Source organism: Melanerpes formicivorus, unplaced genomic scaffold, assembly GCF_026170545.1.
Source record: "Melanerpes formicivorus ecotype bairdi unplaced genomic scaffold, bMelFor1.0.p_v2 SCAF_25, whole genome shotgun sequence".
NCBI lineage: Eukaryota > Metazoa > Chordata > Aves > Piciformes > Picidae > Melanerpes > Melanerpes formicivorus.
The window spans coordinates 3,910,827-3,924,482 of NW_027142377.1; the positions used below are offsets into that span (position 1 = coordinate 3,910,827).

At 39.5% G+C, this 13,656-nt stretch overlaps 1 protein-coding gene across 4 annotated transcripts in view; it reads right to left on the reverse strand.

The window, feature by feature from the left end:
* The window catches only part of AFTPH (aftiphilin), a 49,578-nt gene that overhangs the window by 6,942 nt on the left and 28,980 nt on the right, over positions 1-13,656 (reverse strand). For 2 of the 4 annotated variants that reach the window (XM_068153101.1, XM_068153102.1), the window contains exons 6-8: positions 12,771-12,893; positions 7,493-7,553; positions 958-1,081 (exon numbers count right to left, since the gene is read on the reverse strand). In XM_068153101.1, the coding sequence (XP_068009202.1) occupies positions 958-1,081; positions 7,493-7,553; positions 12,771-12,893 (308 nt within the window). Of the gene's footprint in view, positions 1-957; positions 1,082-5,728; positions 5,813-7,492; positions 7,554-12,770; positions 12,894-13,656 lie in introns of those variants that run through there. The other 2 variants (XM_068153100.1, XM_068153103.1) reach the window with 2 other exon arrangements.

Below are 13,656 nucleotides of genomic sequence, written 5' to 3' on the forward strand. Positions count from 1 at the left end.
CCTGAAGAGAATAGCTTGGGGGTATTGACTGATGAGGAGCTTGACATGAGCCAGCAGTGTGCACTGGCAGTCCAAAAAAAGCCAACAGTACCCTGGGCTGCATCAAAATAAGCATGGCCAGCAGGTCAAGGAAGGGGATTCTCCCCTTCTACTCTGAGATTCTTCATGGCGTACTGTGCCCAGCTCTGGAGCCCCCAGCACAAGAAGGACATGGATCTGTTGGTCCATAGAAGGGCCACAACGATGATCAGAGGGCTGAAGCACCTACTCTATGGGGACAGGCTGTGAGAACTGGGGCTGTTCAGCCTGGAGAAGAGAAGGCTCTGGGGAGCTCTTAGAGCAGCCTTCCAGTACCTGATAAGGTATTTGACTCTTAAGGCCTTAATATAGGCTTTACCTATGAAAAAAGTACAGAACTTCCCATGAATCCCTGCAGCAGAAAGGCCATACTAAACCAACTACATGCTTGCTCCTTTGCTTGCCACAGCAAAACCAATCTGATGTTTGGTCACTGAAGTTTTGACAGGTGTGAGAAATATACAAGGAGGAAGAAATATTGTCATTAATTTTATCATTTTACTTGTGGAACATTTTGTATCTCTAAATTAAACAGAGGACTAAGGAGAGTGTTCTGTCACAGTCCTAGGCCACTGAACTATATGGTTCAGTTTACTTTCCGCTCTTAGGAAGCAGCCCTATTCTTTACAAAGTTGTTTCCTCCAAGTCTTCAACTTATGCCCCAGTGATCAGTTCTTTCAGCTCATGAACTGTTTCCAATGCTCGAGTTCTATGGTAATTTGAAAGATGAACTACAGCACTATGAATTTCATATTAAAATCTCATTATTCCATTTAAGCCTTTTGATCATTCAAGACCTTCTGACCTAAACCAGCACACACATTCACCCCTCATCTTGTGCCTACCTTAAGAAAAAAAGCACAACAGAAGAGTATTTACCTTGTTGACGTGCTTGCCTTCTCCACTGTCGACATGAGCCTTGCAAATGCATCAGTCACTTTGCTGCTGGCATTGGAAATTTCCAGTTTTGAGGTTGTCAATTCATACAACTCAGGATCCACACCTTATAGTATAAAATGATAATCAGTGATGGTTGCAGGCAAGTATAGCCATAATTAGCCACAGACCAACTTGCTAGACAGAGTGTTCTGTAAACATCTGAATCATTTATCATCTCAAGATATGTGAGAAGAACGTGGCAGAAGATGTCTGTTTCTGAAACACCATCCTCTCTCCCTACCCTTTTTCAGTAGCTTTTACAGCTGTGCTACAAAATGCACACACACTGTGTAAAGTCTGGCATACAAGGTCTCAGTCTAACAGCAAACAACAATTTACCTTTTGGAGTGAAGCACCTGTGAAAATGTCACCTGTGTTCCATACAATGGATTGTTTCCATCACCGTAACACAACTGTTTGTTAAAACTGTTGCATGCTAACAGAGATGAACTCCTTAACAAGAGACTACACACAAGACTGGCATGCATTACACTGCATTGAGTATCTTGCTTCTGATAAAAAGTTGTGTTAAAAAAAATATTGAGGGAAAGCAGCTTTTGTGATACATACAAGTGGAATGGCATTTAAAAAGTTCCATACTACTGTCTATAGCACTACCAAAAACTTTTAGTCAGTCATAGAATTATAGGATGGTCTGGGTTGGAAGGGACCTCTGAAGGTCATCTCATCCAACCCCCTCTGTAGCAGGGGCATCCTCAACTAGATCAGGCTGCCCTGGGCCCTGCTGAGCTTCACTTCGAATATCTCCAGGAATGGGGCCCCAAACACTTACCCAGGCAACTTGTTCCAGTGTTCTACCACCCTCACAGCAAAGACCCTGTTCATAACATCCAATCTAAGTCTGCTCTTTTCTAGTTTGAAGCCATTGCCCCTTAACCTATCCAATGATCCTTTCTCATCTTTCTAAATTATTTAGAGAGCATCAAGTATCTAGATGCTTCCTAGTTGCAGAGATCTTAACTAAAATGCTGACTTTTGACATCACGTATGTTTCAAGTGGATTTCAAACTTTTATCAGCAGAGGCCATTCTGAAAACAATGCAGATGGTGGAAACCTGCATCCCAAATTCGACCTGTTTAATATCAAGCATCACACCTCAGCAGGAAGTGGCTCCAGAATTTCCAGATATTAACTAAGTTTTCTTCCAGAGTCTCTAGGATTCAGCATTATCAAAACAAATCAAGAGGAAAGGCTGTTACAACACATTCTGTTGCTCAGAAACATTTTAAATCACAGAAATTCTTCTAGTTACACTTTTAACTATTTTATGCTTCCTGGGTGTAAATGAAGCATGCCTATGCACAGCCCACAATGAAAAATAACTTTCAAAACCAGTGTCAACATTTTGCACAGAAACACTGTATTTTGAGGACACAGGCATCCTGGTTTGACAGCACAGAAGGATTTCACATCACTGCAGAACAAGTGTTGCAAATAACTGGACAGGGTGGTCCCATCTAGCTATTCAACAAACTGGTAAGAGACTTTTTAGGGTGTCAGCTAGTGATAGGACTAGGGGGAATGGATCAAAATTAGAAGTGGGTAGATTCAGATTGGATGTTAGGAGGAAGTTCTTCACTATGAGGGTGGTGAGACACTGGAACAAGTTGCACAGGGTGGTGGTAGAAGCCCCATGCCTGGAAGTTTTTAAGGCCAGGCTGGATGGGGCTCTGAGCAGTATGACGTAGTGTGAGGTGTCCCTGCCCGTGGCAGGGGGGGGTTGGAACTAGATGATCCTTGAGGTCCCTTCCAACTCTGACAATTCTATGATATAAAAAGAGCACCTAGAAACTGATGGGCTTGTGATTTAACCCAGTCTACTTGCCTGGATCAAAATACTTTTATAAGTACTCCTGAAATATTGGAACAAAACAAAACTAAACACACCACAAAACAACAATCCCCCCCCAAACAAAACCACATGGCTGTGCCTATTCTGTCTTTTCCACCAGGTAATTGCAATAGTGTGTGTGCAAACAGACAAGGTTAATAATCCTCATGTCTGCTCTGCATGACCTCTCCCCAAAGCAGTATCTTGAGTGTCATCTGTGTACAAGTTGAGCACTCTTTCATTGTTAGGAAACTAAGCTGATCAAAAAGTAAAATTAAGGAAATAATCTGGTTAAGCTGCAAGGGCAAGGAGGGAGAAGATTTGCTCCATTTAATGAGTTGACTAGAAATTAATCATCTGTCTTTTCAACATACTTTTCCCCCCACCCCCAAGTCTGGACTTTCAGCGTGAATTTCATCTGGTTTCACACAAAACATCAAAATGCATGCTGTCCTGAGACCAGTATACCAAGACTTTAAGTACTGTCAGATGTTTACAGAACTTGGAAATAGGAAAGAGCCCAACTATTACATAAAATATCCACTTTCAGTCAGGGAAAGGAAGACTTGAAGAAATACACTTTGACTTGCAGAAGCCTGAGAAATCCCATTAAGGTACAAATGGTAAAATTAATTGAAACCAGGAGTCCTCTGACATGCAACTCTGTAACAAATGTTAAATGCAACCTTGTAAGTTACATCATTCAGACATTCACATTTATGGAATTCATTTTCATTGTTGTGTGATGTCACAGCTCAAATTTACGGTTCTTTAGGCACCTCTTACTCAGCTACATTGATGTTAAACTATTAACATGAAAAATAAAACAATACAGTAATCTGTGGGAACATGCTAGAAATGAGTAACTCCCTGTTGATGATGTAGAATGCAAACACATTATTTTGGCTACTGATGAAATCAGATTAAGAAGAATACAGCATAGATTTATAGTAATTAAAACTAATCTCTTAAGAGAAAGAACAAACTTCCACTAGTGATAAAAGTTTCTTCTTTAAGCCAAAAGATCTAACAATTTGCTTTTCAATTATTTAAGAGTTGCATATTTTCTGTTTTATTCAAATAAAAGAATATTTCAGGAAAGCACTGCAAAACCTTAATGAGATATTGAAGGAAAGTTAGCCAAACAAACCCCACACAAAGCTCCTAAACACACACACAAACACACCAGCTGCAAGCCAAGAAACAAATGACTTTCCCAGAAACAAGTCAGGAGGAAAGAAAAGCCAAAACAAACAAAACCAAAACAAAAATAGGCACTACAGGGCATACCAAGGAAGGTGATGATACCTGTAACTTGATGAAGCAACAACAACAAAAGGCAATAAAAGGCTAATAGAGTACCCCTCTTAGAAGTCACTTTGAGTGTGTGTACCATCAGGACACAAGAACATACCCGACTGCATGAGCAATACACATACTGGGTACTGACAGCTTCTGTCAATGGACTTCCACACACTTACTAAAGAATCTGTGAGACTCAAGCATCTTGAATTTGCCTACTAACCCTCCTGCCATAATTTGTCTGATAATGACATTTCTCAAGGGTAGAATTGAAGAAAAAGGAAAAAAAAAGACATTTGGAATGGGCTGCCACAAAATTGCCTTCAATGATCAGATTTCAAAACTGAAAAAGAACAAAACCTCAAAGCCCCAAACAAAAAGCAACCAACACCAACCAACCAAGAAACAAAAAAACCCACCCAAAAAAACCCCATCAAAACAAAATAACCACTAAAACACAACTCCCCCTCCCCAAACCAAACCCCAATACCAAACAAACAAAACCAACCAACAAAAAACCCAAACAAAAACATCAAGGAAAAAAAACCCAAACCAAGCAGGCTTTTAAAAGCCAAAAATTAATAATTTTAAATGCTCCTTTGAAATGTGGGAAACCTCCAAACCTCTTCAATATTGATTTTTAAAATGAAAATCACTAAGAGGAAAAAATATTCCCTCCTATGAAGGAGGTGATTATCATGGCTTCAGGCACTGTATTGAAAGAGTATTTGCCTTAGCTACTTAAACTGCACTGGGACAAATCCCCAAAATGTTCCCTTAAAGTCCTGTGGAAATGATTTGAAGTGTAGGTTTTCACAAGCTCATGCAAACTACTCAGAGCATGTCAAAACCCTGAGATCAATGAATTCAATTACTTTCACTGATTATTCAGTGGAGGGGGTGTGTGTATTCCTCTCCTTTTGAAGGGAGTAAGTTGCAGATAAAGTGGTTGGATCATTGAACTTCTAACATCCCACGAACATGCAACTATCCTTGTTTCCTATTATGAATGTTGTTAAAACACTTGTTCCAAGTTATCATTAATGTCAGTAGTTCACACAAAGAACAAACTTACAATCTCCTAGCAGTGTGGTTGCGATATGTTAAGCCCTGGAACTTTTATCTTCACACAGGAATTTCAAATGACAGAAGGCTCCTATAATTTGGAAGCTTTCATTCAGAGAGAGAATAAACCTCATTTTTGGGGTCTGGTCACATCTACAGCATTCTTGAGCATTTCTTGAGGAGTTAGAAAGGTTAGCTTTCACAATTTCTCATCTGAAACAAGTGTTTTAACAACTTACTTGCAAAAGCAAAGAGCCATTCGTTCCTTAAGCAGGTGACAAACAGAGCTGACAGTACCTTTTAAATACTTGGCACTCGATACAAAACATCAGAAAACAGAAATCAGATCAAAGGAAAAACGCAGTAGAAAGACATTTTAGAGAGAAAGGCAAGGTAAAAGTTCTCCTTGTTTATAGGAAAGTCAAGTGATGTGCTCATGCTTTTAGTAAGTTGTCATAATATTACAGTTGTGGTTTTAACACTCTGCTGACCTGGGATTGTGGTGGTGCTGCTAGAGCTACTGTCATCCACGGGCCCAAAGAAATCAAGGTTCAGAAGAGTGGAACCTCCACTAGCTTGAAATTCAGTGACCGTGTTGGTAGGCAGCCATATAGAAGGTAAGCCAAGGGAGGGGTTTATGTGTAAAAAGGGGTAAGACACACACTTGAACATGCAAGTTATAATTAGTACTCAGAAGGCAATTTAAAAATTGACATGAAAACAATGCTTACAGTATTAGTTTGGATCTTCTAAAAACATCAACAACTTAATTCAGTGCACATTTCCTCATGTACAATGCAGCAAGGAAATCAACACTAGTAACTTTAAAATAGGAATATTTATTTCAGGCTAAAAATGGAAGAGAACCGACACGACCCAGAGAGAAAGGTGTGATCAGTTAAAGGGAAACAATATATTAAGTCAATTGATGGAGTATCATGAGATTTTTCTCCCCCTCACTGAAATTGAAAGGAAGACTGAGCAGATCCCCAAATAGCAAAGAACAACAGCAAAAAAAAAAAATAGTCTCTTAAACCTTTAGAGTTTCATTTAGTAGCTTTAAGCTATTAATTATCATTACCTTGAAGCAGTGTGAACACAGAGTAACAAACACCGCTCTTACGTGTGGTTCCTCACCGATTAAGTTATACTGTTCCCCTTTAGTACTAAACCAGAAATCAAACCAAGGTACATTTTAAAGAAGTTGGTTGTTAAAAAGAAAGCATGATGATTGACTGAAGTAATAAGACACCAGACAACAGCAAAAGGGTCCATCCAGGCTTTCCTTCAGCACCATGATATTGCTAGCCAAACTCTTACATCCCACATGTTCCCAAACACCACCGTGAGGCAACACCAGCGTGGTAAGAGATGCAGTTTATTTTAGCCTGCTTTTGAACAACTTGTGTCCCATGCATTAACTGCAGTTAGCAGGCTCCTCATAAAGGTATCTATTTCTTTACAGCTTTCTAGCCTGTCAGTCAAACAAGTTTCCAAAATTTGTTTTATTTCCCTTCTCTGCACTTAACGTTTCCGAGACTGGAGGCGGTGGCACAAGTCACTTTGCTATTAAAATAGACATAAGGTGAAGGGTCTTTTACGTGATAACTATATACATGTAGAGATACAAATAAGCTTGTAGCTACCTCTTTAAGATATTAAGTATAATTAGCTCTTGACTGAAAGCAAAAAAAAGGGGATAACCAGATGAAGTCATGGTTTTAAAAATACAAAATTATCTGTAAATCTGAAAGCTTTCAGCTCAAGAAGAGCATCTTTTGCAAACAGTTTGTGGGTAAAACATTGTGCTTTGAAGTAGCCACTATGCACAGCTTTGTCATTCAAAGAACGTCTAAAGAGATAGTCCAGAGGTCAAAAACACTTCAGAGAAGTAAACCTCATTAACCTAAAATGCTGATTTGTTCAGATTGTTTATAATCTGCAGTTATGCATATAATGAAATGTTAATACTGCCAGTGTGTCACTAGCATATGGCAGAAATCTAAAGTAATACTTAATTTGGGATATTTCTGACCTTAATACTTCACAGAGGGGCAGCACACTTAATCAGAAAGAAAGCCTGAATTTCCAAAGTTAGGAGTAAGAAATAAATATTTTATATATATATATATATATGGGGGTGTGTGTGTTTGTGTGTGTACTTAAAAAAAATAATCAGCAGATAGAAGTTTGTCTGAACTTTGTAGCTTTCTTATCTCTAGCTCTGGTGCTAGAGGCTCTACGGAGAGACGTACCATCTAAAGGGTTAGTAAGGCCACTGCTACTCCAGTCAAACTGGACAGGTGGTAGAGATTCCTAGAGTTGAAAAGTCAGAAATCAGATTTCATAGTCAGTTCAGGGTACAACAATGCAAAGCAGTTCAAACAACAGATTCTTTAGCATCTAAATACTAAAAAGATTAACTAAATGAGCAAGCTCAACCTTTTGGGAGGTGTATTTTCATAATAAATACTAAGTATTCCAAGTAGATTTATTCTACCACAGGAAGCCTCATTCAATTCTGAGTAGTGCAGTAACTTCTAACTCAAAACAGGATTTGCAAAGTAACTAAAACACATGAATTGACAAATACCTTAAAAGCTGCGGTGAAAGTTAAACTACTGTTAATTTCAAGGAAGATGAGGCATTTAGCATAAAATGTACACACAATTATAGGGCAAATTTAGAACCAGGTTATTATTGAGAGCTCTCTGTACTCAGAGGAAAACACACCTGTATCAGGTAGTTACCATCAACCAGCCCATTGTTATCCTTTAATGATTAACTCATTCCAATACTTAACAAGTCATTAGTAACAATGCCTGAGCAAGAGGAGCTCACCCTTGCCTTTTCATCTTTAGTCTTTTGCACACAAGAGGTAAATCAAGCAAGCAGCAAGGACCATGCTTTTGTTAACTGTGTAACTTGAAAGTGGTGTTCTCCTGTGGTCTCAGGGCACAGACTGATGAGACAGTATTGGAGATGTCTGAAGTAAGCTCATGTTTCTACTTCTGTGTATTACATTTCTGCTCTCTCCCCAGTGAAGCCAACTGTTAATGCTGGGGAAAGGAGGTGCCCTCATCTTATAAGAGAACAACCACACTTACGGAAGTTCTCTGCAGCATTATTCAAAACGCACCACTAGCTGTCAAGCTTCCAGTGGCAGAGACATAACTTTGGTTTTTATGGGAAGTCAGGCTTTACATTCCCCTCCACCCCCCTTTTAAAACTTTCAACTATGCAATACTGAAAAATATGCAGATTCATGAATCAAGACAGCAGCAACCTCATCTAGCTTTAACAATCAAGCTAACTTTAAGAGGCTTTCACTAGGTGACAGGAAGAAAAAAATGAAGGGAGATAGAGATTTCTGTATTTACTTGCAGTAAATGCCTTGCCTAGAAAAATCTTTCTTACCTAACAACTTGGTATTATTTCCACCACTGAACACATCTAGCACAGTATTCACTCCACAGAGATTAAGATGCTGATGCTACACTTTCTCTTTGGTCATGAAATTACTGACATTGAAATGATTTACATGGAAACACAAGTGCTAGCAGTGTGGAAGCTACACCTGATGAAGCAATGATCACTATCACCAGTTGCTTGCTTAAAGTTTGTCACATCTAAAATTAAAAAGGACCAAATATGACAATTTAGTAGCTTTCTTACCCTGAGGAAAATGTACTCAAATAGAAATAAAGTGACTTCCTTCCAACTCTCACTGAAGAAAACACCCACTACCTTTTGTGTCAAAAGACTGAATCAGGACTCATGAGTGTGACAGAACTGCATGGGAAAATGTGGTACCAATGGCTGGCTAAGCTTTTTCCTTTCATAACAACTTGATTATCAAATTTGCCAAGAGGATGGCAAAGGATGTGATGAATTCTTCCTGAAACGGTGTGTGGGGGATAAAAATCTGACTCCAAATCAGTAAAAGTTTACTAAGTGTATTAGTCTGGTCTGAGGAATGAGGCCATTCCACTGACTTCAACCACCTGTGAAAGCGGAGGATGGCCAGGTAAAGCAAACCCTAGCTATAAAGGATGCTGGCAAGCTCTGATCTAGACAAAGGGAGAGAGCAGAGGCAAAAGCCCATTAAAGAAGACAAGACTTGACTATACTGAGACATCTGAAATCTCAGGAAGCTGTCCCACAAATGGCAATACCATGTTTTGTCTCTCGGAGACTGTAAGGTTCCCAGACCACTGTATGTTAGGAGTGTAACTTTAATAAGATACTTTAAGGAAAAGTGCCCAATCTAGCAGAAGACTGAAAGCTGGGGCAAAGTGCTCTTACTCTGCCCTCCATCTTCGATTACAGGACACAGAAATGAAAAAAGCATAGCCAGCTGTCAAGCACTGCTCTGCATGTTAAGGAAGTGAGAAATAGGAAAGTAAAATGCATGCTGGTTTTACTGCATCGCATTTCACTTTGATAAAAGGAAGAGATGCTTTCACACAGTAATTTTAGAATGGTATTATGTAAGAGCTTTTAGAATGCAAAAAGAGTAAAATGTAAATGTTTTTCTCCATGCCAGTAATTTCCCAGGGACAATTAAACAGAGGAAAAAAAAAAAAGGAAGTGTTTTGCTGTCTTAAAACTGAGGGGGGGGGGAACTGAAGGTCTTGTAATACAAATGCAGTTTTAGTATAAATCCCATAAATGATCATCATAAACAGTTCAAAAAGGTATCCAAGGAACTAATTCACACACTCCATCCTGTGCATTCGTTGGCAAGGGTACAACAGTTCTGAAAATGATTTTTCTCAGACATCTTTAAGCATCGGTGTCCCATCTGATAGAACAGCAAGTTCTCTTAACATCTCTTACCTGAAAATCTTTCTTTCTCACACTGTCAATAAACCTACATACAGTCTTGGATCCTCCTCATGTGTAACTGGAGAGCAGTTCCTTGATAGTACCTTTGGCTAATGGCCAATAATATGATAATTTACATCTGCCACTGTTAGAAGTCCTGATGATCCCTTATGCAATTAAAAGTGTTTTTAAAGACTGTCACCCCACAGGGTTTAATTAAAGTTCAGTATGTAACAGCCCACAAGTGTAAGATACCTATTTCTGTTATAACCTGATCCCTAACTCAGTGGCTCACAGGCATGCAGATGTGCTGTAAAGGGCATCCACATAAGAAGAATTACTGATCCTTTTCTTCTGCAGAGGTCTGGGTAACTATAGATTTCTATTCCAATAGAAAAACTACTAAGCAAAACAAGCAGGTAAGATATCCCTATGCTAGCTGAGATAAAGCTACCACTAGAGTCTACTCTACTGTATACACATTCTACCAGTCAGAGAGAAAAGGATGCTTGGAAGCAGTAGAAGAGGAGCAGAAATATGTAGATGATTTTTTTTTCAGAAAACCAAGAGAAGCAGGTAGATAAACTTTAAAGCAACCTTAACAGAGAACACTATCAAATCAACAGAAAGCCAGCAACACTAAGTGCAGACAGCAACCTTTCTAGCAAGTACTGAAATGTGCTTTGCCCTGAAAAATTTGGCCATGGGTAAGGGTACCTGCCTTAGGTTTCACAATCAAAAATTGCCTCTTTGAGCAGCCATCCTCTCTTACATCTGATGTGCCTTGATAAACCCTTTCACGTCAGACTTGTGAAGACTTTGAGGCACCAGGCTTAAAGGCAACAATAATCAGGGGATTATTTCACATTCTGTTCACTGCTTTACCTTTATGAGCACAGAGGAACAGAGAAATATGTCCCCCCCAGTTGTCAGGATAAACAACAGATCAAAGAAGGATTTAGACACTAGTTGCAAGTATAAAACAAGTCTCCAAAAGTCATCATGATACAACAACTAATGTGATGGAGAAGTCACTTAACTTGCTTCAGAGGATAATTCATTTTCAAAACCTTGTCCTTACCACTCATATGGCTCAGATGAAGACTTGCCCACTGTTAACTCCACAGCCTAACCAACCCAGCAAGATCCTCTGCAGGGAATGAGGCCAAAACAGAGTCATAGAATTGTTAGGGTTGGACGGACTTCAAGGATCATCTAGTTCCAACCCGCTGAGTATGTCCATTACTGCATAAAACACACTCAGTTCTGAGCCCACTGACATACTGTCCTACAATGAAAAAAACCAAAAAACCTGCTCTGCTACAAGCACATCACAAAGCTCTGCAAGAGGGCAAAGAACAACAGAACCACAGAATCATTTCAGTTGGAAGAGACCTTGAAGATCATCAAGTTAAATACTCATTGAACTCTGGGGCTAAACCCTGTCCCTCAGCACCACGTCTGCCTCTTTGAAACACATGCAGTGAGACCCTGCTCCAGTCTTTGAGAACCCTCTCAGTCAAGAAGTTTCTTCTAATATCCAACCTAAACCTCCCATAGGGCAACTTGAGACAATTTCCTCTCATTCTATCACTTGTTACTAGGGAGAAGAAACTGACCCCCCTCTATGTTTCTGATCTCCTTTCAGGGAGATAGAGAGAGCAAGAAGGTCTCCCCTCAGCCTCCTTTTCTCCAAGAAAGGAACTCCTTTCCCAAAGGGTACAAGGAAGTCGCTATATTAGAAGTGCCTAGTGTAGAGTTCAGGTGTAGCACAGCAGTAATCCAGTTTTGAATGCCTTCCCTTAGAAGCTAAAATGGTAGCAGGCAACTGAAGATGTTAGGCAGATGAAACAAGACCTGCACTAAGAAGAAACACAGCCAGCTCTGAATATGTGCTGAATACCATTGCGACACTGAAAATGACACCCAGTGACACTCAAAATGTTTCTGCATATGTCTCTAGCTTGTTGACAACCACACACATTGCCACATCCATGGCATTTCAGTGGGTTTCTAATATAACATCAAAACAACAACAGAAGAAACTTAGTGAAGCTCAAAAACTTGCTCACTCCTCCAAACTAATTTTGTATAAGACCTAAAAGACAGCAATATCAGCAAATCAACTTTCTGTTCAATAGATAACTGTTTAATAAAATCTGACACAGAGGGCCAACAGAATGTGTACAACCAAAAAGTCAGGGCCTTATGCCAGTGTTGACTGTACCCAGAAACTCTTTTCAGGCAGCTGGGCTACATTTCATGTTACTCTGAAAGAGAGACGAAAGGGGAAAAGATGGAACAATACACATGGGGTAATTCAGAAGAACAACTGCTAACCAGAAGGCAGAATATCTACTACAATAAGCTCCAGAAAAAGCCAAGACAAAGAACCTTAGCCAGAGGAGGGAGAATTCTACAGTTCCATGTAAAATTTGGGGGAGTAACTGCTGCATAACAACTAGGTATCATCAGGACTCTCAAATGCTGGCCATCAACTGCTACAATCTTATCATAGGGACTCTCTTCCAGTCACACATCAAAAGCAAATCCAAGAGCAGACATCAATCTGACAGAAGGAACACCTGCACTTTACACACAGGTGTTTTTGAATATACCATCTGGATATTTTAAATATGAAGGCAGCAGCAAAGCATCCCATCATCTCCCTCATTCTTCTCCTGTCCTCCCCTTCTCTGTTTTTACCTGGAACTGATCAGATGTACATGTGTTCATCTCTGGTGATACAGGAGGTGTCTGTCCTATTGAAGCTATTTTTTCTGCTGCAGATATTGGTTTCAAAGGTTCCTTGGTAGGCTCTAACATACCCTAAAGAAGAAAAGACAAAAAACAAAACAAACAAAAAACCACAAACAAACAAACCACAAAAAAAAGAGAAATGAGAAACATGCAGTTATATACATTCTAAGAGCTGCAGGTGAAAAAAAAATTAGGACAGGCACTACTGTGTAGCACTACTCTCAAACTAGGGCCTTGGGGGTAACCATGTATCTCTGGGACATACTCAGTGAGGAGGACAGGAGGAGACAAACATCCTTGTTCCTTACACTCGGGTGACATTTTAGAGCCAGTGACAGAAAGCAAAGTGCTTAGCTGAAGCCTACTTTCAACAAGGTAATTTAGGCTGGAGGAAACAGTTAGTTGATAAGGTGACATCTTATCCTCCCAGTTGTGTGTAGACTATTCCAGAAATGCCAAATGGCCCATCAGAAAAACACAAGTGCATTCACTCCATTTCAACAATGAAGTAACTCCAACAAAACAAGTCACAGTATCACAGTATCACCAAGGCTGGAAGAGGTCAAGTTATCAGTATGCAGAATGATACCAGGAACAGTAATTACTGAGGTGGAAATAAATGCATTAAATGGCATTAATCATTAAACCCACATTTATCATTATAAATGATTATAAATTATTATAAATGATTCAAAGCTGGACAGCACTATGTAAAAGGTCTGAAATATCTGGTGTTCCTGAGGACCAAAGTTTGCACTGAGACATGCAAACTACCTCAGAAAGTGAGGAATGAGAAAAACCCTAATATAAAACCACCACAGTCATTTCAGGA